Source organism: Fringilla coelebs (assembly GCF_963513975.1).
Source record: "Fringilla coelebs genome assembly, chromosome: 20".
In the NCBI taxonomy this organism is placed as follows: domain Eukaryota; kingdom Metazoa; phylum Chordata; class Aves; order Passeriformes; family Fringillidae; genus Fringilla; species Fringilla coelebs.
The window spans coordinates 8,377,950-8,404,417 of NC_140046.1; the positions used below are offsets into that span (position 1 = coordinate 8,377,950).

Sequence of the window (26,468 nt, forward strand, 5' to 3'; positions counted from 1 at the left end):
GGACTGACAGTTCTCTTGCTAGAGGAGTCCTGAGCTCTGTCAGCTTTAGACACCAAATTGTGCCAGCCGTTCTCTATTGAACATCTCATCTTCAGGTCTTTTTTTTGAGGAAGTTTCAGTTAAATAAATTGGTTTTTTGCTAAAGCTTGATTTCTTTGTTTCTTATTCTTTGGTGAGATGAGGACAGTGCTGATTTGTTGCTTAGAATGGGGACAGCTGGGAGATTCCTTTTCCAGCTGAGTGGTATGCTGGACTGTCAGACCTGGAGGGAAGGAATCTTCTAAGGAACCCCAAAACATCTAGACGGTTGAAGAAAATAAGAGACACTTAAGCATATACTGACTCTGATTGCAAAATGAGGGTTGCTGGGAGTTGTGTAGCTGAATCCAGAAGAGTAGTGAATTCCACAGGATGCTCACAACTGTGCAGAATGCTATTCTTTTGCCATATAACCATTCCTCCCCCTTTGTGAGCCATAAATACAGCCCACTTATCCCTCTTCTGCCCCAGATCTTGTTGCATATGTCCTAGACATCCCCTCCCAGAGGTAGAATGAATCTTGCTCAGGATTCCAGTAATTGTGGCAAGGGCTTTGGAGGAGCCTGTGAAGTTGTGTAACCTCCAAGGGTTTGTGTGTCCATCATTAGGGACAGGAGGAGTGAATGCCTGCTAGGTTTGGTCAGTTCTGCAGGGCTGTTACAAATCTTGATGCATTTGAAACTTAATCTTGTCTTGATTAATCTTGATTAAAATTGGCCAATGATTGTGGGAGGGATTAGGGAGGCAGATGCATAATGTGATCTTAAGAAAATGAATAAAAATCATGTAATTAAAAAAACCCATAAGGGTTTGTCTTCTAGTTTAGAAGGAAAGTTTCTCCACCTTTCTGTCTGCTTTTCATTTTCATATGAAGAGGGCAGTGTTGTCATCTTAATTTTGGTTTGTTTATTATTTTTAGAAAGTGTGGGCACACTTTCTGAAGCTGCTGGCAGTAAAGGCATTTTCACTGAATCAGTTTCTGACATAGGAAAAACGCCCACTCAAAAAAGCTACATTAGATGTAGCTGTAAATGGAAACTGATGTGTAATCCCAAGTCCACAGGCAAACCTTAAATGCTGTCATTGATTAAACACCTGTGTGTTTAATGTAACAGTATCCCAGTTTTGCATTATTTTTCATGTTCTGATAGGCCCTGTCATACTGCAGAGAATGTAAAAGTTTCAGGCCTGAAGAGCTGGCAAGCTAAATGTAACGTGGAGGTGGGTTTCCAGGGCATGGAGCAGACGTATGATCTGCAGAGGAAGGATGAGATTCTCTTTGAAATGAAGATAGGAGTTTTTAAGATGATAAATGTGGTTTACTAAAAGCATTGTTGCTTCAGCTCATTTCACAGCCCATTTGTAATCAGTTGTTCAAACTGATGTTTGTTTTCTTGTGTCAGTGTAGAATTCTGATGCCAGCAGTCCTGGTGATGCACATCGCAGTGTTACAGGCTTACTGCTGTGCTGGCTCGTGGTGAAGTCATGACCCCAGCTTCAGCACTGATCATGCTCTTGCACAAAGGAACACAGATCTCCCTTGCCTTTCCTTCAAGGTAGGCAAGCATATCTCTGTTGTTTGCCTCTGGTAAATCTTAGCAAGAATTGAATTATGAGAAAGGAAGGCTGCCACCCGAAGCCATCGCTTCTATTTGCTTTTTAATCTTTTTAATGCTGGAAGTGTTCGTACTTCCTCACTCCTTTTGCAGTGGCTTTTGCTCAGAGACTAGAACAAGATGTAGGGCTGAAATCTTCTCTGTTTTGCGTGATGATATCTTGTTTGTAGCTCCTCTTATTCAGCAGTAGGAGGTGTGTACTTAAAATGTCCTTTGAAAGAGATGAGCTGTCATAGCAAAAGTCAGATCCCTTCTGTAAAATGTTCTGCAAAGCACATACAGAATAAATAAACCAGGACATAACAGAAATGCTGCATAAGATGTCATGCACAGCACTAGAGAGCTATGGGACCCTTCACACTGGCATTTTACCTTTTCCTTGGTGACTCTGTTGGTCCTTCTTTTCTTGGCAGTTTAGCATTTTATTTTGACTGTATTATGCTTCTGTGAGATTAATAGTGTTTTCAACCTTTTCATGCCAAAAAAAGCCTCCTTGGATGTGTTTCTTAATTTGTCATTCATGTTCTTCAGGGGGTGATATTTGCAAAGATTGTAGTGAGGATATAATAATTCTGGTGTACATTTAAATTTGCTCCTTGCTTACGTACATAGATGTGTGCATTTGCTTCTAATACAAGTAAACTCTTGCAATTTCCTGGCAGGATTCCTGCTTGAGAATCTCTAGTCTAAAGTGGTGGGACTAGGCACTTCTAATAACTTACTATTTTATGCTTGTCTTATTTTTATAAATGACTGCCAGGTGTTACAGAAGAGGACAGGCCTCCAGAACTTCAGAAAACAAAGACTACACCACCTGTAAACAGACAGACATTGGATGCTGAGGAGCTGGAGGCTCTTAGGAAGTCTGTGGAGGAGTTTTTCTGCTTTTCCTATGGTGGGTGCTTTAAATTCTTCTGAAGAGCTGTTCTAGGTTTTTAAATTTTTATTCCATTTGGGAGGAATGGACTGCATGATCTCAGCCTTCCAACTACACTGCTGTTTTCAGAAACTTTTAGTAGCTGTTTCTAAAAAATACACATGCAGTGGTTCTTCTTGATGTGTTTTGTGGGATGTGATTTGAGATCATTGCACAGTGCACATTAGTGCCAGCAGTATTTGGTTTTCTGAGAAGATTTGCATCCACACTTTGATTTTGCTCCAGTTCTGTCCAACGTTGCAAAGTTTTATGAGGGACTCATCCTTTTGCTAACTTCAGCAGTCTCAACATCAAAACAACTCCTCTTTTTTTTCTAGGTAAAGCTTTAGGAAAGTCAACAGCAGTACCTGTGCCATATGAAGAGATTCAGAGGAATCCGTCTGTTGTGATAGTGCAGGGCCTGCCTGAAGGAGTCACATTTAAACATCCATCAAATTATGATGTTTCCACCCTGAAATGGATTTCGGAAAACAAATCAGAGATCTCATTTAGTATCAACAGGTTATTGCTCTCTTTCTTGTGCTGGTCTGTTCAATTTGGTTTTGTACTTAAGTGAAATTAATTTTAATTTTTAATTAAATACACTGCAGACTGTTTCTCTTAAACAGGAATTCTCTCTATAATGTACACTACCAAGTAATTAACAATGTCTTTGCTAAAACTGAGTTTTTCTTCCCATATTTCCACGCAGGTCTTTCGCAGAACCAAAGAAACAGATAGGTAAGTTAATGCTTATTCAGACTAAACAGAAAAAGATTGGAATTTGAGTTTAGGTAGTAATATATGTAGAGCATTTGGTCATGTAAATAAAGTGGCAAACTTTGCAGAAATTTCTAGACTGTGAATTGCCTTTCTTGTAAGTAACCCTTTCCTATATATAACCCTTTCCTTTATGCATTTGTCAGGAGCAACTCATTAGAGATGGAATTCATTCTATTTCATTCTTTGTCTTGATCAAGTCCATTCTGTTTCATTCTTCATCCTTACACTGAATCTAAATTTAATGGGAATTGTTTAGTATCCTAGGAGAAGGAGAAGTGAACATAGGAAGGACTTTTCAGTTTTTAGAAGGTGCCAAGACATTCTAGTGCTCGTGTTCCACTACCCAGCTGAGTTTGGCATTTATATTTAATTTTAAAAAGTAACCTAATCTTCTGAAGTGGCTCGGTGTTGTAGTCCCTATGGAAACCTCTATATATGAAAAATTCTGAGCTAGAGTGAGTATTGTAAAACTCTAGAGAGATTCATTTCTGGCTTAGGAGAAATCCCCTCTCCTCTTCCTTTTATAGTATCATGTTGCTTTACTTGATAATTGCAGAAGTGTGGGGATTTGTTTTATGAAAACCATGAAACAGTCTCTGTAGGAATGTAGTCAAAAAGGAAAAGTTTAATTTCTTTAGTGAAAGAGCCAGAAGTTGATGCTTGATTAGCAAAATAAGAGATGTGTTGCCTATGCTCAGATTGAGGACTAGAGATTGAATATTACAGAAATTCCGTTAATAATATAGTTCTATCAAAAATACAGGGTAGGTTTTCAGTGTTCTAAGTGACATTCTAAGGCTATTTTTGTGTCAGTACAGTTTAACAGGATCTTTCATTATCTGTGAATGAGGAAAATATGCACATATGCTTGTAAACTGTGAACAGGCTTTTGCTTTGTGAAATCAATGCTACATTTTCAATTTGTGTTTAAAGTAAATGGAGTACAGGAAATTCAAATACTGTCTTTTAACTTTCAGAAGCTGATGTGACAGATCCTTCACATTCAGTTATACCCCCATGTGAAAGGTGAATTTATAGTAATGTAGATTTTTTTTTTTTTATCAACTATCTATTTTCATGTTGTTATCTTTGTCTTAATATGCTTTTTCTGCCCAGCTGACCTTTGCATAACTTTTGCTTGCTTGGCATTATAAAAAGCGTGAAGCTCAATCTTCTCTTTCTTTTGATCATAGTTTGTAAGGAAACTGTTACAAGTTAAACAAATGGCAAAGTTTTTCTTTAGTTTAATTAGCACAATGGGTGTTCTTAATTCACAGTCTGTTAGTCAGGGATAAGTTTGCCATGTTTTATGGTACAGCAGTGAGGGGCAATGGATGTAATGTTGTTTCCTCCCCCCTCCCCAATTTGAAAAAAGTGATTTTTTTAAAATTAGTAAATGAAGATACTATATCTGTAATATATCAAAAATTTGTTAATTTCGTTAAAACAGGGATCAGTTTTTTGTACTTCTGTGTTTGCCTCTCATTAAATGCTAAACATGATCTGAATATTGGGTATGCCTCAGAAAAATATAGAAATGGGAGATTGCTGGCAATTCAGTTGTGAAAAATCAGATAAGCCAATATGCAGGGGTTTTTAATTTTATGTTCTTGTTAGAAAAAAAATTCTGAGAGATTGATTTTGCTTAACAAGCTATAAAGCTTTAAGAACTTCCCAGAAATCGAAGGTGTGTTTTCAATAATGTCATTCTGTTTGATTTGCTTAATTTTATAGTTGTCCCCCTGTTAATGTGAAAACGGAACCAAGCAAGGATTCTGGTATGTTCAAAATTTTGCCTTAATTTGCAGAAAAAACCCCAACCAACCAAAAAAAAAACCCCACAAACAAAAAAAAAGACAAAAGCAAAAGAAAAAAAAACATATTCTGTTAGAAGACTGAACTTAAGCAAAAAGAGAAAAAAAAAAGCTCAAAAAAAAAAAAAGTAGCAAAAAGACGTCCTTGGTGACACAGAAAAACATCTCTTTCCTTCAAACTGTCCGTTTTTCAGTTGGAGTTCTTATCAAATATTAAACCCTAGCTAAATGCTTCCGTTTCAAGAGGGAAATTACAAATTACAAAAATTTGTAATACATTGTAGACTAAATTTATCTTTATGTGATTTAGAGAAGAATGTATTTGTTAATATTCCTAAAATACTGAAAATGAAAAAATATAAATTTTCTAGCTAAAATCAAAATAAAGAGGTCATAAATAACAAGATGTGTTATTTGTTATTTAAAAATTGCCAGATCATTGCTAAGTTGCTCTGCAGGTAGCAGATGATTGCCCAAGGCACTGTGATCTGTGGCAGAGTAGTGCTGAAGTGTGTGCTGGGAGATAAAAGCTTGGGTAATCCCATTAAAGCCAGTGAGGCAGCAGGTGTGCTGGGAGATAAACTGGTGACTTTCCCTTTTGCTGGGTTGAGCTGCCCTGCTCAATTTCCTATTAGAGTTAAGTTTTCATATGTAGTCCAGCTTTTTGCTCTTGTTATTTGTGCTTCACAATTTTAAATTTGTGGTTTAGGCACCCTCCATTTTTTAACGTTTGGTTTGACATACACAAAGCATTAATGTGAATTTTCTGCTGAGTCAGTCCCAGATTATTTCCAGTGCTGCTTTTTCAGCATTTTAAGTAATTCTCACAGAAGAGTGAGCAGGAGTTTTCCCAGGACTTTCAGCATAATGAGTGATAAAATATAATTTTTTCCTGTGGTAGCGTGCAAAGAGGAAGGAGCCCATTTAAAAAATATTCAGATCTTAGACAGCATCATCAGGGAAGCCTAGTTTGTAGGGAGGTATTTAATCCTAGATTATTTCTAGGGTTGACCAAACTGAAACATAAGAAACCAGCAGGTCACTTTGTTACCATTGCTTTAGCTCAACAAATGTGTAATGTTTTGTATTTTTTTTTTTTTTAATAGAGACCAATGAGGATCATGGTGGGTTCTTTTTTTTTTTGTTTGTTTGTTTTTTTGTTTTGTTTTAAGAATCTGCTTTTTATTGGTTTCCATATTTGATTCCTTTGTTGCTTCTACAGGAATTTCTTCCAAAATGTCAACAGTAACAATGAAACAGGAAAGAGATGATCCTAACTACTATCAATTTAATAATCCAGGTAATGATACTAATTTTTATATGTGTTTATCTCATGAAATGATTGGTTGCCTAAGTGTTAATCCTTCCATGCTTATGTTTCTAGTAATTTTTCGTCATTAAATGTGCAATTACTTAGCTTTGTTAGGATACAGCATTTCCATACTGCCTATCATGTAAGTTATTATGAAGAATACCAAAAGACCTAAAGAACAACTTCATCCCAAACCCATATGTGTGTGTTTTCTAAAAATAACCTACAGCAAAAGCCAGGCTTATCCATTTCTGAGAACGAAACAACTTAAGTGTTAGAGAACAGCAATCTGCTTGGGCTTCCTGGGGAAAGTGATTCACTGATAAAATTTAATGGTTGTATTTTTTCTTTAAGTGCTTCCTCTCAAAGATCTGTGATGCTGATCAATGTGCTGTGTGCCTGGGTGACACACTAACTCTTCCTGTTAATCAAAGAGGGAGTATTATATCTGTAGGTGGATGTTCTTCTCATCTCGGTTGAAGGTTGCACTATTTAGATGTTGCCATGAGTTAATACTGAATTACTAAATTTAGAATTGTTTTAGCAGTACACAATAAGGTGACTGAGAAATAGGGACTTCAGCCATCTAAAACTTCATGTGGGTGTATTGACAGAGAATAAGGGGCAGTTTTCTGTCAGTGGGCTCTAGAACTGTCTTAAGTTACAAAGTAAGATGTAACCAAAAGTATGTATTCTGTTACCATCTTCATAAGCTGTTAGAACAGGTGGGGCAGTGCTCCTTATCTCCTCCATGGCCCATCCCTGATAACTCTGGGGTCTGTCTCTGCTAATGAGCCATCAAGTCTCACTGCATGACTCCTAAATTCCATCATCTTATTGGGAGATGCTCCACCCAGGGGGAGGAACCAAGGATTCCTACCTGGATATAATCTGAGGCTTGGAACACCATGGGTAGCCTTACCTACTGCATTCCCAGAGGACAAGAGCTCCATAACCACCACTGGACCTTCAGAGGAAGACCAGACCCTTCTACAGGATCACTGCTTCGACAGAACCACATCTATCAGTCCAACAGATGTGCAGCCACCATTTAATTGGACTGCTGCCACCACCCTGACCAACAGGGTATCACTTTCTATTCTGACTCTGTCAGTTTAAGCCAGTGTTTTCTCTTTTTATTTTAATATTTCTATTAAATGGTTGTTCTGACTTGGAGTCTCCCACTGGTTTGCTTTCAAACTAGTGCAAACACTATGGCAGTGGATGTTTATTTCAAGTGTCCAGGACAAATGTGAAGGTTACTGCAGTGTTAAACTTGGGGGAGAACAAAGACAACCTGTTCTGGGAAAAAGGTCCAGATTTTGGTGATTGACTGAATGAGGAAAAGGACTGAGTGTTGATCATCAGGACTAAGTGACACATCCTGGGGCATTCCAGCTATGTTAGCTATTATTCCTGCATGTGCCTTGCCTGTAAAAATGAGTTACTATGGCTCTTATGAAAAGAAACATAACTGAGAATGCTGTTTCTTGGTGTAGTGGTTTAAATATAATTTAGTTTTTTTTCTAGAAATAAAGAAATTAAATAATCATTTCTCAAGAGTCAGATGTATTTTCAGATTTGAGAATACACCATTTGTCCTATAGGAAAAAAACCTTTGGGGCTTATAAGTGTGGTACTGCTGAGTGAGTGCTGAGTGCTCTGTGCTTTATCATCACAGGATAAAGCAGGGGTTTTTGGTGACATAACCCATACAGAACTGAATTACTTGCTGACTTACGACCAAACACTTTGTAAAAGTGGCATGTTATCCTGTAAATTTTATGAATGTAGGTCTTCACTGATGCCTTGACATTACAATGAAGAAAAATGGAAGCAGAAGGAAAAGGCTGTAAACAGTCTGTCCTGTGAATAGCCTGATTCAGTTTATAAAACACCTAGAAGTGAGTGGAAAACTGCCTAACAGCTTTTCTCTTTAAAACACCATGTCATTGAACAGTGCTGTCAGTTTTGGAATTCTTGACAATGTTAGTGAGGCAGTTAAAATACAGGACATTCATCCAAACCCAAATGAGAGAGAAAATGTCTTCTCCTACAAAGAAAAAACCCAAAAAGTGAATGTAAACATTGCATTTATTCTCACTCTGAGACCTTTCTTCAAGTTTAAATGCATGAAAGACTATTAGTTCTCATTTTTTACTACTGTCACAGCATGTATTTGGCACAAAGACAATGCAATACAGAGAATACTTCACAATATGGGGGTAAAAAATCCTGTCAGGATTTCTGAAATAAGGAATAAATGCAAAACTGTGCATATTTTGAGATATTGGGTTGTAGTGGGATGCATATTATTTTTTTGTCAGTGCCTTATGAGTAATAATACTTGCATGTTCACAGGAGTTGTTGGGAAATGCCAAACCTGACTGGGTGCATCTGCTGAATATGCTGATTTAAATAAAAGCAAATTTAGTTGGTGGAGACATTTTCAGCACACCCAGAGGGGTTGTGTTCTATTCCCACTCACCCCTAACAGCTGCAGATCACACTCTTGGTATGAGAATTCTTTCTGCTGGGGCCTGGAGGGCCACCAGTGTCTCTGGGTCCTTTTCCTCCCTGTTTTTCCCCATCTTTGGACTGTGGTTAGGTTCTGCCAACATCAGTGTTTGTGGAGCTGTGTTTTCAACAAAATCAGGGAGCTCCTCTGAAGTAAACAGATTAAAAAAAAAAAAATTAAAAAAGGGGGAAGCACCTTCCCCCAGCAAAGAAAAGTGGCAGGAGCAGATCTGAGCAGCACTTGCTGAAAGAAATGTGTTTCAAGCAAAGAATTTTGCATAGGTTCCTCATTGAAATACTGTTCATTTTTAATCTCTTTGAAAATCTGAATAATCAAATTAGGCAGAACTGTTCAAGTTAGCATTACCTAATTACCATTTTTTCTTTAATACTTAGATATTCACTTATTTATACTGTATATGTACTTTGAGTTGACTGAAATACTTTAGAAGTCTGATTGTGACAATAGTCTTTATTTTCTTTCTCACTGTGCAGGTGCAATAGAGTTTAGAATATTTCATTGCCTTATTAATTAACAGTAGCTTTTCTCTTGTAGAACTGTTAATACTCTTGCTGATACGTTTATGAACATATCTCTAAACAACTAGCATTTCTGGTCAGTTATACGAGCTTCTGCAGATTGCTTTTGCAAATGCACCCAGAAATTATGGGATTTGCACAGAACAATTAGTCCAAATCAGTCAGTTCCAGTTACTCCTGTTTGCCACACACAGGCAGGTTTTTCATGCCTGTGCTATTTCTGTGGTATAGATTGGCCTCTTGCTCAGTGTGGTGTTGTTTGTGCTGTGAGCAGCTCACCCTTCTAGCAAAGCTGCAGGACAGCCACAGCAGTAAGCAGTAGGGTTTTAGGAGTGTTAATTTAATCTGTTAAGTGTAGTTTTTGTGCTGCTTTCTACACCAGTCTTTTTTAACCAGTCTGTAGTCTTCAAAAGAACTGTTGTAATGAAAAGTAAACAGCCTTGGAGTGTTGTAAATGACTTTAATCCCAGTGAATTTATGTATTAAATGTAGGTGGGAATGTTCAAGTCAAAGAATAATCCTTAGGAATGTCAATTTAATGAACAAGAAAAAGATCTAGATGATTAAAATGTCATTGAAGGAAGGCAGAAGCATCAACATTTATTTCTTGAAAATTAGTTTATTAGTTGAAACCTGCTGTTCAGCATGAGTCTCTAGACTGTTCAGTAGTCCAAGAAATGAACAATGCTGCCACTAAACCCATTTTTATTCTGTTGAACCAAGTAAGGATTTATAAATATTTAATATTTAACAGAGTCTTTCCAAAGTTTAACATTACAGAAAGAATGAAGTGAGCACATAATATATGAAATTAAAAGTTATTTGGCAAATTCCTGTATGGGCTGGAAATATGTGTTTGTTGTGAGACACCCTTAAAAACTGTTCTCTCTGTTCTCAAGCAGGCCCTTCGAAAACACCAGAGATAGGTGAAAACCTTGCTCCTGGAAAAAGTTATACAGGTAGATCTTTTACTTGTATTTTTTTCCCACATCTATTTTAGAAATTGAGTGTGTGAGTTTTGCTTTTCACAGCTTTGCTACTTGATTTGCCATAAAACTGAGGGTATTGGAACTTGAACAGAAATGAAAATTACGGTTGCTTTAATTCCAGCTGTTCAAGTAGACAGACATGTAGATGGGAACTTAATTTCTTCCTTTTCTAAATTTAAAGAGGAGTATCAGGTTGATCACTCTAAAGCACAACTTGTTTGTGTAAATTGTTATGTTTCTCAAGAAATTCAGTCTGTTTCATAATGACTTACAGAGTTTAATAAAACTCTGCTTTATAAATAGTAAGTGCAACTTAACTGTGTTTTTCACTTCACTGTGAGGTGATTGAACACATAAAGTCTGTGTTACTCAAAGCAGTACCTTACCAAAACTCTGTAATAGCTGAAATGCCTCTGCAAAAAAAAGATGCAATTTTTTCAACTGTTTACTGTTGACATTAAAAGTATTAGATTGCCCATTTGCAAAGATTAGAAAATATTAACCTGCATTTAACACTATGAATTTCGTAGTAAGGTCAGAATGTTCCTGCTGCCCTAAATTTCTAGGATGAGAAAACGGTCCCCTGAGTCTTGTTCACATGAACAAAATAATTCTGGAATTTCTCCTGTGAAAATCCTTACTTTAAATAGTAAGGATTAAAAATTGTTAAAAACTTATGTATTTTGACTGTGGTCAAAATATTTGTAAAGGAAATCATCAGCATGTTATAATACTTAAGCATAGAGAGATCTAAAGGAAAATACTCTTCAAAATGCACAAGTGCAGCTTTACTCTGCTGGAATAATTTAAAATATGTTCCTTCATGCACTGCTGCTTCATTTTGATAGAGTTTCTGATACAATTAACTTCCCTTTGTTTAACTGTGGTGCAGTTAATCATAAACTGCTCTTTCTCACAGTGTCTGTTGATTGGCTTATCTTGCTTGTGTTGTTGGGGCACTCTGCCCCAACAAAAGCATTGTGATCATGAGTTTCCCTCCCATGTTTGACTGTTGGCCTTGCAGCCTGTTATGGAAATCATCATAGTGCAGTAACCATGAGTCTGTAGAGCTGGTAAAAAAATCCCTAATCTGTGGGGACAGGCAGCCTTTGTTTATATTTTCTGTAATCCTGGGTAGCAGAGAGTGATTCAAGATTGTATTAACCCAAGAAAGCCAAGAAGATGGAATTTCCTTCAGCCATAGCACCAACCCTGCAGTGCAGGATGTGCAGTTTAGCAAGTGTAATCCTCACCTCCTTGCCCTTGTCTGGAATTGCTCAAAGGCTCATGGTAAAATATCTTTGCATCTATTTTTATTTTATGCTGTGAGTTCAAGGGGCTTCTTTGATGATGTTGGTTTAGATGCAAAGGCATGGAGTGTTTGGTTGAGAATCTTGTCCATCATTCAGCAGTCCTGCTTTTCCCTTTCAGAGACCTCCCAGCCTGAGTCGTCAGACACAAGTGAGGATTCTGAGGTTGAATTCAGTAACGAAGGTCAGTTCCCCACGTCATTGATCTCAGGCATTTTTCTATCCAAACTGTGTTTTCCACATATTGCATTACTTGGCAGTGAATGAAGAGAATTGTGTGCTGGTGTTGAATGTGGTTTGCATTGTGCACTGCTTGGTAAATAAGCCTGGTAGAGAAGTTTTAGACAAACCACAATATACTGAAGCAGCATATTTGAGTACTGGACTGGTTTTGAAATTATGCCTGTCAGCAATTTGTATCTTTGGAGTAATTTTCAAGTGTTGTTAATGAAAAATATTCATTGAACAGAGAAGATGTTAAAACATTCCTTCATTCTGGAGAGCACATTGCTTTATAACCACACTGTGTAACCACATGTAGCATTTGTATTTAAGAAATGCTTCAGGGAAGAATGGTACCAGAACAGAAAGGCAGTGTTGCAGGTGGTGTAAGTGGGGTCTCAAGGTGTCTGTCTAATTTTGCTCACCATGAAATACTTTGCAGTGACCAGCTGCCTTTGTCATCCAATTGGCTCTAAAGGTGCTAAGCAGTGTCCCTGCAGTTCTCCTGTCTGTCCACTTGTGTGTGTGTTTAAGGCAGATTTGACCTGTTTGATGGATTTCATTGGTTCCCATTGGTTTTCCACTGGTTTGAAAGTGGGTTTAGAACATTTGAGCTCTTCCAGACAAAACATAGGCACTATTTTTTGACATCTACTATGGAATGATATTACTCCCAGTTTGATAACAGAGATAGTCCCTATCTGCACAATTTATTCTGTGATTCCTTTGCTGTTGCCTGAGTTTTTTTCAATCCTGTGATGCCCAGTCATGTTTCAGAAGATAATGTTGTTTTCCTTAGGAAGTAGAGAAGCATCTTTGTGTTTTGCTCTCTTGTACTTTGCACAGGCCCTTTTGAAGGAACAAGTTGTTCCTTCACAGGTAGGAACAGGAGCTTTCTGAAGTTACTCAGTTAAGTAATTTGCTGCAAAATTTGGTGCCCTGGTAAGCACAGTTCCTTAATTGTGTTAGAGTTCTGATATTCATGGCAGTTCCAGTGCTGCACACGACTTCCCTGGACATAAAACTAGTTGTTTTTTTTATCTTTAAGATGATGATGTTGGTGATGATAATGATGATGATGGTGAGTACCTGCCCCCTGAAGGGAGCCTGAGGAGCTCCAGTCCGGCTACTGAAACTGCCAATACTGGGAGAAGCAATGCAGAAGAATTCAGTTTTGGTAAGATGAAAATTAAAGATGATTTTGTCTCCCTGCTGTGTTTTATGAAAAAGTTTTGGATGATATTGTGGTGCTAAAAAGTTCGGTATTGTTGCAAAAATAGTTGTCACATCAATAGCTGATCACTTATTACCTTTTTGACAGAATTAAGCTAAAAAATAAACATTTTTGGAATTTAATTTTAGAGCCATGGGCTCTGTATAAGTGAATTGCAGCAGTATAATCATCATCATAGGTTACCTCTGGTTTTTTTTGTTATTTGACATGAAGACAGAAATTGATGCACAGAAAGTTGGGATTTTCTGGTTGTGTTCTTTCCTGATCCCTTCTCTTGGGTTCTCCACAGAAACACATCCATGCACTTCAGTTTAGTCTGCTTAAAGATGCTTCACCTGGGATTTTTTGTGATCCTATACCTCTCCTTTATTCTGTGGTTTGGTTTAGTTTGGTTTATTAATCTCTCTGCTTTTATTAGGTTTTGTATAGTCAGGAATTTATATTTTTGAAGGCAGCCCCCAGAGTTCTGATGGCAATGAAAGAACTGATGTGGAAATACAGTTATAGCCTAGGAGATGTGAATGTTTTTTGTGAGGACAAATAGTACAAAGCAGAGTGATGCAGAGTCCCCAGGCAGGTGCACAGGAGAGTCTTTTATTGCAAAAAGCAGGCCTTTTTAAGCAGGTAGCCCATTATCTGTTACATTCCATTTTAGTATAACAGATATAATTCAACCAACCACCCTAAACCACAATGTGACCACATCATGGTTAAATAACTTGTTTTTCTGGCTCCTGTGCAGCTGTGTCATGTTCCCAAAGTCCTTTTCTGCTTAGCTGAAGTAACAGGCCTGAGCCATGATTTTACAAGGGTAACAAGGCCCTTGTTTGATAAGGTTTTACCTATATGGTTTAGATGCAAAGGCATGGAGTGTTTGGTTGAGAATCTTGTCTATGTCCAACATTCAACTGTCCTGCTTTTCCCTTTCAGAGATCTCCCACCATGACATGTCAGAAACAATTGAGAAACCTGAGGTTGAGGTCACCATTGAAGGTCAGTACCACATGTCCTTAATTTCAGTTTTTAGGCATTTTTCTATCCAAAATGTGTTTTCCACATATTGCAGTACTTGGCACTGAATGAAGAGAATTGTATGCTGGTGTTGAGTGGAGTTTGGATTGTGCACTGCTTGGTAAATGAGCCTGGTAGAGAAGTTTTAGACAACCACAATATACTGAAGCATATTGGACTTGGTGGACTGGTTTTGAAATGATGCCCCTGCCAGCAATTTGTATCTTTGGAGTAATTTTCAGGTGTTGTTAATGAAAAATATTCATTGAACAGAGAAGATGTTATAACATTCCTTCATTCTGGAGACCACATTGCTTTATAAACACTCTGTAGTTACATGTAACATTTGTAGTTAAGAAATGCTTTTTTACCACAGAAGGAAGAACCATTTTTTTTCTTTTTTTGTTTCTTAAAGATGATGATGACTACCTACCACTTGACAAGAGACAGAAGAGCACTAAATCAGCTAATGAAGGGGCCAATTCTGGGAGAAGAAATGCAGAAGAGTCCAATTCTGGTAAGATGAAAATTAAAGATTATTTCATTTCCGTGCTTTGTTTTATAAAAAGGTTTTGGGTGATTTTTTTTCTGCAAAAAAAAATCATAATCATCAGAAAAATAATTGTCTCTTTAACTGATTATTTAGAACCTTTCTGAGGGAATTCTAGACGCTAAAATTAAAAGATATTGAGCATTTTTGGAATTCCATTTAAGAGCCACAGGCTCTATATAGGTGTATTGCAGCAGTATGATTATCATAATTGGCTACCTCTGATGGTGTTTGTTATTTGGCATGATGAGGTAAATAGACAGATAGAAAGTTGGGATTTTCTGGTTGTGTTTTTTCCTGATCCCTTCTGTTGGGTTCTCCACAGAAATGCATAGATGCCCTTCAGTTTTGTCTGCTTAAAGATGCTTTACCTGGGGTTTTTTGTGATCCTGTACCTGTCCTTTGTTCTATGGTTTGGTTTGGTTTGGCTTATGGACACATTAATCTGTCTGCTTTATAAGGTTCAGTGCAGTTGGGAATGTGTTTTTTACTTTATATTTTTGAAAGCAGCCCCCAGAGTTCTGATGGCAGTACAGGATCCAATGTGGAAATACAGTTAGAGCATTTGAGATGTGAATGTTTTTTATGAGGATAAATTAACATCCTAGGATATTTTTTCACAGAAATACTTGGAAGATATCACCTAAATGAAATTGTACATCTTCTCCAAGCATTCTCTTTTCATATTTTCGCCTAGTTGGCTTTTATGGTTTTTGTTTTGTTTTCCTTTTCATTGCTTTAGAACACAGTAGTGTTCCAAGGAATGTGGGGCCCTCCCTGGAATGGAAAGATGACTGCCTTCTTCCAAAATTTTAATGACTTTGAAATACGTTGCTTCCCCGGAAAGGAATGGGAAAATGAATAATATATTTTTTCGTAGTCTATGTGTGATAGATGAGCAATGCCAGGGTTGACTCTCACAATTAAAAGGCAAATATTATGTAAATATGCCAATAGAAGTTTTGTAGATTTATAGTTGTGTTTTAACCCCCTGGTGCTGTTATCAGGGGTGCCCTGGGTGTGGGACATTTGGGAGGGTCACTCGTTCCTGTGGCAGCCCCTGAGCTCCAATCAAGGTGTCAGGCAGTGATCTCCAGCACTGGGCAGGGAAGGAGGAGTCCATGGACAGAACTTTGGGAGGGGCCAAAGGGTTAAAAGCTGAAACCTCCATGGGGTGGGTGAGCACATGGTGGGAAAGATCCTCTGCTCCTGGTGCTGTAATATTTTCTCTATTCAGTCTTCTGTTGTGTTCTTGATGAGGTTTTAGTAACCTTCTAAATTTTTGGACGTGAGTAGCATTTCTCACATATCTATATCTATCTATCTATCTATCTATCTATCTATCTATCTATCTATCTATCGATATCCATACACAAGATGAAAGAAACAAGCACAGCACCATCAGCAACAAGCAAAAAGAAGAACGTGCACTAACGGTGCTCTCCTGCCCGTGCAGCGCTGCCCGCTGCGGTGTGCTCACACCGACAGCCAGCAGAGGGCGCTCTTGGCACCCGCGGAGGCTGCAGTGCCTGCCCACGGCCGCGGGGGGCGCTGTGTCACAGGGGCGGCGCTCCCTGGGCTGGCAATGGCTCCCGGGAGGGGGAAGAAGGTCCGAGGCCCCCAGGCCCCTGTAAGAGATGGTCTGAAATTTCCCTCGTTTGCCTCATGACTGTCACAAGGACAGAGACCGGGACTGTGAGGACCCTGAGTGGAGTTCTGGCCTGCTGGAGGTGGATGCTCGCCAAGGGATTGTTTGCAGGTGCACTTACCGCCACAGTACACTGCTTCAAACAGGGCCTGGCAAAAGAGTGACTTGCCCTATATGCTTCATGGCAGTAGCCCGTGAATTTCCCCACCTCTTGGCCAAATGAACTTTCTGGGGTAACTTTGGTGGTCCCCCATGGAAAATCCTTCATCTGTTTTACGAGCACCGTGATGAACTGAGATTGAAGCCCCCTCCCAAGGACTGAGACTGAGACCCCTATAATTCTCACACAGAGAGGGCTGGCCTGACCAAAGTGAGATGTTTGCCCAGGTGTTGCCTGCAGGTGTGGTCGTTGGACCAAGAAAACAATTGCTCTCTCTCACTGCTGAGAAGGTGACCTGTTCCCCCTCGATGGCTTCAATGCACTTATTCTTCATTGTACCTGTTCCCCCTCAGCGATTTCAATAGACTTGTTCTCCATTGTCTTTTACCTGTTCCTGTTCCCCCCTCAGCAGAGGACTATAATAGATCCCTGAGTTAACCAAGACTTTGAGATTCTCCCTGATGTGACAAGACAGATTCTATTGGCCAGACCACAAGGATTTCATCTCTACATTGGTAGCTATACCCTTTCCCCCCCCCTCTCTATCTCTCTCTCTTTTTTATCTCCTTTTCTAATCCCTCTATCTCATTTGCTGCAGGCACTCAATAAAAGGTGCATTTGTTTTGATCAATACTGAAGTCCCCTCTCTGTTGTTTTTGCACTCTGAGATCAGTTAAGGAACCATCACTGTACTAGTGGATCGTGACAGCACCCACGAAGGGTGATCAGTCTTTGCCACTGCATTAACCCTACAAAGCCAGGATGATGGGATTTCCTTCCATTCCATAACACCAACTCTGCAGTGTCACATGTGCAGTTTAGCAAGTATGATATTCACCTCCTTGCCTTTGTCTGGAATGGCAGCTGGACTGTGCTTGGAAAGCAGGAAGCACTTTATCACCATGTCACACTCCTGTGCAAGAAAAAGCCTGGTGGAAATCCTGCTCCAGCTCAAGCTGGCCCACCATGCAGTGGCTCCAGGGGAAAAGATGGGAAGGGACATCTTCCCCTGGCACCCATGTGGACCATGCTGGTCCCTCTTGGAGCTGGTGAATCTTATCTCTCCTGCAAGCAACAGGCTAACAAGATGGCAGCAGGCAGAGCTCCATGGCAGTGTTTAAGAACATTGTATAGGAGAGGTCTAAGGTGAAGGAAGAGCACAGGAGCATCTCTGCTGCCAACCAGGCAGGCTGCCCACACCCAGCTAAGAGACTGCCAAAACAACCCAGCTTCCCCTTCCTGCCCCCATAAACATCCCAGCAGTATGCCAAGGCAATCAATCACCTATTTTCTCTCTTGACTGCTGTCTATTCATCATTTCCCTGGCAACAAATGGGAAGAAAATTTCCTGAGAAAGAAAAAAACCCCTGTCCTCCAACACTCCCAAGTCATGCCACTCTAGGGCTTACTATAAGCAAATTGTGATGGGAGTTGTCATATTTAAAGTCATGAAAGGCATTTTTAAGGTGCTCATCACCCAAAGTTTGGTGGTTTGGCAGACTGTGAACAGTACATCATTGCTCCTTCCTGCACATGGCATTAGTTTTGTTTGGAAGGTAGGCATCACCATAGTTAGGGGTTACCATTACATGAAATTCAGCGGCATTTCTTCTGATAACAGAAAATGAAGTTAATTACTCATGCTGGCTGCAGTATTAACTGAACTCATTTGAGAAGAGCAATCTAGGTGCTTTGTTTTCCTCAGCATAATGCCATGTGCTTTATTGTAGAAGAATTCTTGGCAGAACAAGGGCATGCTATTCTCCTACAGGAATTGGATGACCCTGGCCTGCAGATTACAGAGTTACTTTGAAGAGACCATGTACTGTCCTTGGAACAAGATAGGCCATGTACTGTCCTCAAACAGATACAACAAGGAAGAATGAGCATTGTGCCAAGACAAGACCAGATTCCAAGCACATTGTGGGAACTGCTAATTTAGCACACCTTAGCTAAAAACACTTATAGTAAATAACACGTATGTGTGAATAGAGCTACTTAACCAATGAGCATTAAGCATTAGTGGGGTGAGACAGTGTATAAAGAAGGATAAATATGCCAAAGTTGGCTTATAAAGAGGAATGACATGTAGCCACATTGGTGTGATTGTTGTTACTCAGCTGACTCTCCATGGGACCCTCTTCACTTTATACCTGGCTGTGTAGAGGGAGCATGAAGAAGGAGAAGTGTGAGAGGAAATAACTGAGATTGTGACTCTGCCTTGGTTTTCACTAGAATTTTATAGCTACAGATGCTGAGTGTGGCCCTTTGAGTCAGAGTAGGGTTTGGTAACACCTTTTTCTGAGATCTGTTCTATTTCACAAGATTCTGTAACAGAAGCGTGGAAGTTTCACAAAGTTTTGCTGAATGTTCATGGAATGGAAATCATCATAGTGCAGTAACTCTGAGTCTGTAGAGCTGGTAAAAAAATCCCTAATCTGGGGGGGCAGGCAGCCTTTGTTTATATTTTCTGTAATCCTGGGTAACAGAGGGCAATATACTTGTACGAACCTGAGAAAGCCAAGAAGATGGAATTTCCTTCACTCATAGCACCAACCCTGCAGTGCAGGATGTGCAGTTTAGCAAGTGTAATCCTCACCTCTTTGCCCTTGTCTGGAATTGCTCAAAGGCTCATGGTAAAATATCTTTGCATCTATTTTTATTTTATGCTGTGAGTTCAAGGGGCTTCTTTGATGATGTTGGTTTAGCTGCAAAGGCATGGAGTGTTTGGTTGAGAATCTTGTCCATGTCCATCATTCAACAGTCCTGTCTTTCTTTCAGATTCCTCCCAGAATGACTCATCAGAAGGAAGTGAGGATTCTGAGGCTGAAATCACTAGTCAAGGTCAGTTCTGTAGGTCATTGATTACAGTTTTTTGGGCATTTTTCTATCCAGAATGTATTTTCCAAAGTCTGCATTACTTGGCAGTGAATAAGGAGAATTGTGTGCTGGTGTTAAGTGGAGTTTGGATTGTGCACTGCTTGGTAAACAAGCCTTGTGGTGAAGTATTAGAAAACAGGTAAGAACAGGAGCCTTCTGAAGTTACTCAGGGAAGTAATTTACTGCAAAATTTGGTGCCCACAGTTCCTCATTTCTGTTTAAATTTTGAAATTAAGGCAGTTCCAGAGCTATGCCTGATTTCCATGGACAGAAAAACAACTTTTTTTTAAAATTGTCTTTCTTAGATGATGATGATGATGAGTACCTGCCCCCCAGCAAGAGAAGGAGGAGGAGGAACACCAGGTCAGCTAAGGAATTTGCCAATAGAAGGAGAAGAAAAGCAAAATATTTCAACAGCAGTAAGATGATTTTTATCTCCCTGCAAAATTTCGATTTTCTGGTTGTGTTCTTTCCTGATCCCTTCTGCTGGGTTCTCCACAGAAACAGATCCATGCACTTCAGTTTAATCTGGTTAAAGATGCTTCACCTGGGATTTTTTGTGATCCTATACCTCTCCTTTATCCTATGGTTTGGTTTAATTTAGCTTATAGGCACATTTACCTGTCTGCTTTTATAACATTCTTTGCATTAATAATAATTTTTAAAATAATTGTATTTTTTAATAATTTTAATAAGTTTTTTACTTTATATTTTTGGAGGCAGTCCCCAGAGTCCTGATGGCATGACAGGAAGAGGTGTGGAAATACACTTAGAGTATTTGAGATGTGAAGTGTATTTGTGAGGATAAATTAACATCCTAGGATATTTTTTTCACAGAAACATTTTTTCATAGAAATAGATGTAGCCTAATTGAGATTGCAAATCTTATCCAACAACTCTCTTTTCATATTTCCACCAGGTTGGCTTTTCTGACTTTTGTTTTGTTTAACTTTAAATCACCAAAATCACATCACACTGGCGCTTGCGATAAGCAAATTATGATGGTAGTCATCAATATTTAAAGTCATGAAAGGCATTTTTAATGTGCTCAAAGTTTGGTGGTTTGGCAGGGTGTGAACAGTCCATCATGGTCCTGCTGGCTTCTCTCTGAGCACGTGTCTCTCCAGCCTGAGCTGTGTGCTTTGCAAGGCAGGTTTTGCTAGCAGCAGTGCTCCTTCTTGCAAATGGCATTAGTTTTGTTTGGAAGGTAGGCATCACCATAGTTAGGGGTTACCATTACATGAAATTCAGCAGCAATTCTCCTGATAACAGAGAATTAAGTTTTGATACAGTTGCTGATACCATTAGCTTCACTTTGTTTAGCTGTAGTGCAATTAAGTACAAACTGCTCTTTCTCACAGTGAGTATTGATTGGCTAATCCTGCGTGTGTTGTTGAGGCACTTTACCCCCAAAAAAACATTGTGATCATGAATTTCTCTCCCATGTTTGATTGTTGGCCCTGCAACCTGTTATAGAACTTTTGATAGCAGAGCAACCATGAGTCTGTAGAACTGGTAAAAATATCCCTAATCTGTGGGGACAGGCAGCCTTTGTTTATATTTTCTGTAATCCTGGGTAACAGAGAGGGCAATATACTTGTACTAACCCGAGAAAGCCAAGAAGATGGAATTTCCTTCAGCCATAGCACCAACCCTGCAGTGCAGGATGTGCAGTTTAGCAAGTGTAATCCTCACCTCCTTGCCCTTGTCTGGAATTGCTCAAAGGCTCGTGGTAAAATATCTATAATTCTATTTTTGTTGCACGCTGTGAATGCAAGGGGCTTCTTTGACAATGTTGGTTTAGCTGCAAAGGCATGGAGTGTTTGGTTGAAAATCTTGTCCAACATTCAACAGTCCTATCTTTCTCTTTCAGATTCCTCCCAACAAGATTTGTCTGAAAAAAGTGAGGATCCTGAGGTTGAGGTCTCTGTTGATGGTCAGTTTCCAAGGTCATTGATTTCAGTTGGTTGGGCATTTTTCAATCCAAACTGTTTTTTCCAAAGCCTGCATTACTTGGCAGTGAATGAAGAGAATTGTGTGCTGGTGTTGAGTGGACTTTGCACTGTGCCCTGCTTGCTAAACAAACGTGGTAGAGAAGTTTTAGAAAACCACAATATACTGGAGCATATTGGACTTGGTGGGCTGGTTTTGAAATGATGCCTGACAGCAATTTGTAGCTTTAGCAGCAATTTTCAGGTGTTGTTAATGAGAAATACTCATTGAATGGAGATGTTAAAACATTCATTCATTCTGGAGAGCACATTGCTTTAGAAACACACTGTGTAATCACAGGTAACATTTGTAGTTAACAAATGCTTCAGGGAAGAATGGTACTAGAACAGAAAGGCAGTGTTGCAGGTGGTGTAAGCAGAGCCTCAAGGTGTCTGTTTAATTTTGCTCACCATGAAATACTTTGCAGTGACCAGCTGCCTTTGTCATCCAAGTGGCTCTAAAGGTGCTAAGCAGTGTCCCTGCAGTTCTCCTGTCTGTCCACTTGTGTGTGTGTTTAAGGCAGATTTGACCTGTTTGATGAATTTCATTGGTTTTCCACTGGTTTGAAAGTGGGTTTAGAACATTTGAGCTCTTGGAGACAAAACCTAGGTACTGTCCTTTGGGATCTACTACTGGTATGATATTACTTGAGTTAGATAACAGAGATAGTCTCTATCTGCACAATTTATTCTGTGATTCCTTTTGCTGTTGCATGGCTTTTTTAGGATCATGTGATGCCCAGTCATGTTTCAGAAGACAATGTTGTTTTCCTTAGGAAAGTAGCTACCTCCTTAGGAAAGTAGCTTTCCTTAGAAGTAGTTTTGTTTTTGGCTCTCTTGTGCTTTGCACAGGCCTTTTTGAAGGAACAAGTTGTTCCTTCACAGGTAGGAGCAGGAGATTACTGAATTTACACAGTTAAGTAATTTCTTGCAAAATTTGGTGCCCTAGTAAGCACAGTTCCTTAATTGTGTTAGAGTTCTGAAATTCTTGGCAATTGCAGTGCTGCATTCAAGTTTCCTGGACAAAAAAACAGAGTCTTATTTAATTGTTTCTTAAAGATGATGAGGATGACTACCCTCCACCTGACAAGAGACCGAGGAACAGCAATTCGTCGAATGAAGAGGCCAATGTTGAGAGAAGAGAAGAAGAAAAGGTCAATTGTGGTAAGATAAAAATTCATCATGATTTTGTTTCCCATCTTTGTTTTATGAAAATGTTTTGGGTAATTTTGTGCTGCAGGAGTGAGACATTCTAGTTCATGCCTTCATTTAAGAGCCCTGGGCTCTGTGTAGGAGAATTGCAGCAGTATAATCATCATCATAGACTAACTCATGGTAATATATCTTCTATTTTTGTGGCCTGCTGTGAATGCAAGAGGTTTCTTTGACAGTGTTTGATTAGACAAAAAGGCATGGAGTGTTTGTTTGAAAATCTTGTCCATGTCCACCATTCAGCAGTCCTGACTTTCTCTTTCAGATACCTCCCGGCATGACATGTCAGAAACAAGTGAGAATCCTGAGGTTGAGGTCACTGTTGAAGGTCAGTTCTGCAGGTCATTGATTTCAGTTGGTTGGACATATTTCTGTCTAAATTCTGTTTTCCAAAACCTGCAATACTTGGCAATGACTGAAGTAAACTTGGCAGTGACTTGGTAAGCAAACCTGGTGGAGAACTTTTAGTAAATCACAATATGCTGAAGCATATTGGACTTGATTGGCTGGTTTTGAAATGATGCCTGATAGCAGTTGGTATCTTTTGTGACTTCATCAAGTGCTGGTAATGAAAAATACTCATTGAATGGAGATGTTAAAACATTCCTTCACTCTGGAGAGCACATTGCTTTATAACCATACTGTAGTTACATGTAACATTTGTAGTTAACAAATGCTTCAGGGAAGAATGGTACCAGAACAGAAAGGCAGTGTTGCAGGTGGTGTAAGTGGAGCCTCAAGGTGTCTGTCTAATATTGGTAACTGTGAGATCCAAACCTTTGCAGTGACCAGCTGCCTTTGTCATCCAAGTGGCTCTAAAGGTGCTAAGCAGTGTCCCTGCAGTTCTCATGCTAGGATTTCATTTGGAGCTGATCTGTATTTCTTGTATTTTAATTGAGTGTGCTGGAACTGCTTTAAAACACTGCTGAGATTGGCTTTTGCAGTGCTTGCTTGTGAAATTAGATTAGGAGCACCCAATCAGCAATTTAGAAAGCAGGCAGGGCATTTTTGAGAAAGTGGGCACTTCTGACCATACTTTCATTGTTTTACAATGCAGCATGGAAATAACTCCACCATTACCTTGACAGAAAAGTTTCTATGAGAAGAGTCAATAAGTATAATAATAAAAAACAAAAGTTGCTTTGTTTTGAGATCTATTAGTGGAATGGTATTATTTCCAGTTAGATAACAACGGTGGTCCCTATCTGCACAATTTATTCTGTGATTCCTTTTGCTGTTGCATGGCTGTTTTAGGATCATGCAATGCCCAGTCATGTTTCAGAAGGCAATGTTGTTTTCCTTAGGAAGTGCATCAGCAGCTTTGTTGTTTGCTCTCTTGTGCTTTGCACAGGCCCTTTTGAAGGAACAAGTTGTTCCTTCACAGGTAGGAGCAGGAGCTTTCTGAAGTTGCTGATGTACATAATGTGTTGTAAAATTTGGTGCCCTGATAAACACAATTCCTTATTTCTGTTTTAGTTTCGAAATTCAAGGCAGTTCCAGTTCTGCATGCGAATTCCGTGGACAAAAAAACAGGGGGTTTTTTATTGTTTCTTAAAGATGATGGTGAAGACAACCTGCCACCTGACAAGAGACTTAAAAACAACAATTTGGCAAATGAATCTCCCGATGCTGAGAGAAGTAAAGCTGAAGAGTTCAATTCTGGTAAGATAAAAATTCTAGATGAGAAAACTTATGATTGAATGAACGCTAGAAAGCCACGAAGATGGAATTCCCTTCACTCATAGCACCAACCCTGCAGTGCAGAATGTGCAGTTTAGCAAGTGTAATCCTCACCTTCTTGCCATTGTCTGGAATTGCTCAAAGGCTCATGGTAATATATCTTTCCTTCTATTTTTGTTGCATGCTATGAGTTCAAGTGGCTTCTTTGATGATGTTGGTTTAGATGCAAAGGCATGGAGTGTTTGGTTGAGAATCTTGTCCATTCCCATCATTCAGCTGTCCTGTTTTTTTCTTTCAGAGACCTCCCACCATGATATGTCAGAAACGAGTGAGAATCCCGAGGTTGAGGTCACCCTTGAAGGTCAGTACCACGGGTCCTTAATTTCATTTTTTTGGGCATTTTTCTATACAAAATGCGTTTTCCACATATTGCATTACTTGGCAGTGATTAAGGAGAATTGTGTGCTGGTGTTGAGTGGAGTTTGCATTGTGCAGTAAATTTCATTTGGTTCCCTCATAAACACAATTCCTTACTCCTGTTAGATTTTTGAAATCCAAAGCGGTTCCAGTGCTGCACATGAGTTCCCTGCACAAAATCCTAGTGATTTTTATTTGTTTTCTTTTAGATTCTGACAATAGCTACATACACCGTGAGAGGAGACGGAGGAGCACCAGGTTTGTTAATGAAGAGTCCAGTACTCGGAGAAGGAAAGAAGAAGAGTCCCATTCTGGTAAGATTAAAATTGAAGATTATTTCATCACCCTCTTTTCTTTTATGAAAAGGTTTTGGGTAATTTTGTGCTGCAGGAGTGAGGAATGTTAGTGCAAGCCTTCATTTAAGAGCTCTGGTCTCTGTGTAGATGAATTGCAGCAGTATAATCATCATCATAGGCTTCCTCTGTTCGTTTTTGTTATTTGACTTGATTACATAAATAGACTCACAGGAAGTTGGGATCTTTTGGTTGTGTTCTTTCTTGATCCCTTCTGTTGAGTTCTCCACAGAAATGCATCCATGTGCTTCAGTTTAGTCTGGTTAAAGATGCTTCACCTTGGATTGTTTGTGTACCTCTCCTATATCCTGTGGTTTGCTTTCTTTTTGTTCAGTGGCACATTAATCTGTCTGCTTTTATAAGATTCTGTGCAGTCAGGGATATGTTTTTTCCTTTATATTTTTGAAGGCATCCCCCAGAGTTCTGATATCTGTGAAAGAAAAGATGTGGAAATAAATTATGGCATTTCAAGTGTGGTTTTTGTGCTTATAAATTAACATAACTGGATATTTTTTCGTAGAAATATTTGCAATGATGTCACCTAATTGAAATAGTACATCTTCTCCAATCATTCTCTTTTCATATTTCCACCAGATTGGCTTTTCTGACTTTTGTTTTGTTTTTAATCTCCCAAATCCCACCACTCTGGGGCTTGCTGTAAGCAAATTATGATGGTAGTCATCAATATTTAAAGTCATGAAAGGCATTTTTAACGTGCTCATCACCCAAAGTTTGGTGGTTTGGCAGGGTGTGAACAGTACATCATTGTCCTGCTGGCTTCTCTCTGAGCACGTGGCTCTCCAGCCTGAGCTGTGTGCTTTTCAAGGCAGGTTTTGCTAGCAGCAGTGCTCCTTCTTGCACATGGCATTAGTTTTGTTTGGAAGGTAGGCATCACCATAGTTAGGGGTTACCATTACATGAAATTCAGCAGCAATTCTCCTGATAATGAAAAATGAAGTTCATTGCTTGTGCTGGCTGCAGTATTAACTGAACTCATTGGAGAAGAGCAATATAGGTGGTTTGTTGGTTTTCCTCAGAACAATGCCATGTGCTTTATACCTGACTGTGAGGAGGGAGTGTGAGGAAGGGGAAGTGTGATAGGAAATGACCTGGACTCTGACTGTGCCTTGGGTTTGACTAGAATTTTATAGCTACAGATGCTGAGTGTGGCCCTTTGAGTCAGACTAAGGATTTGTCACACACTTTTTCTGAGATCTGTTGGTTTTTACAAGTTTCTCTAAGAGAAGTATGAAAGTTGCACGTGGTTTTGCTGA

The 26,468-nt window shown here is 39.2% G+C and overlaps 1 protein-coding gene across 7 annotated transcripts in view; it reads left to right on the top strand.

Annotated features, from left to right (window-relative positions):
- Positions 1–26,468, top strand: part of GTF2I (general transcription factor IIi) — a 70,137-nt gene that overhangs the window by 16,467 nt on the left and 27,202 nt on the right. For 3 of the 7 annotated variants that reach the window (XM_084219233.1, XM_084219238.1, XM_084219234.1), the window contains exons 4-23: positions 2,416–2,550; positions 2,910–3,093; positions 3,284–3,312; positions 4,332–4,380; positions 5,089–5,132; positions 6,275–6,292; positions 6,391–6,468; positions 10,437–10,496; positions 11,958–12,020; positions 13,107–13,235; positions 14,223–14,285; positions 14,719–14,820; positions 19,443–19,505; positions 19,847–19,960; positions 21,415–21,477; positions 22,592–22,696; positions 23,010–23,072; positions 24,221–24,406; positions 24,723–24,785; positions 25,051–25,155. In XM_084219233.1, the coding sequence (XP_084075359.1) occupies positions 2,416–2,550; positions 2,910–3,093; positions 3,284–3,312; positions 4,332–4,380; positions 5,089–5,132; positions 6,275–6,292; positions 6,391–6,468; positions 10,437–10,496; positions 11,958–12,020; positions 13,107–13,235; positions 14,223–14,285; positions 14,719–14,820; positions 19,443–19,505; positions 19,847–19,960; positions 21,415–21,477; positions 22,592–22,696; positions 23,010–23,072; positions 24,221–24,406; positions 24,723–24,785; positions 25,051–25,155 (1,716 nt within the window). The remainder of the gene's footprint in view (positions 1–2,415; positions 2,551–2,909; positions 3,094–3,283; positions 3,313–4,331; positions 4,381–5,088; positions 5,133–6,274; positions 6,293–6,390; positions 6,469–10,436; positions 10,497–11,957; positions 12,021–13,106; positions 13,236–14,222; positions 14,286–14,718; positions 14,821–19,442; positions 19,506–19,846; positions 19,961–21,414; positions 21,478–22,591; positions 22,697–23,009; positions 23,073–24,220; positions 24,407–24,722; positions 24,786–25,050; positions 25,156–26,468) is intronic. The other 4 variants (XM_084219239.1, XM_084219235.1, XM_084219236.1 and 1 more) reach the window with 4 other exon arrangements.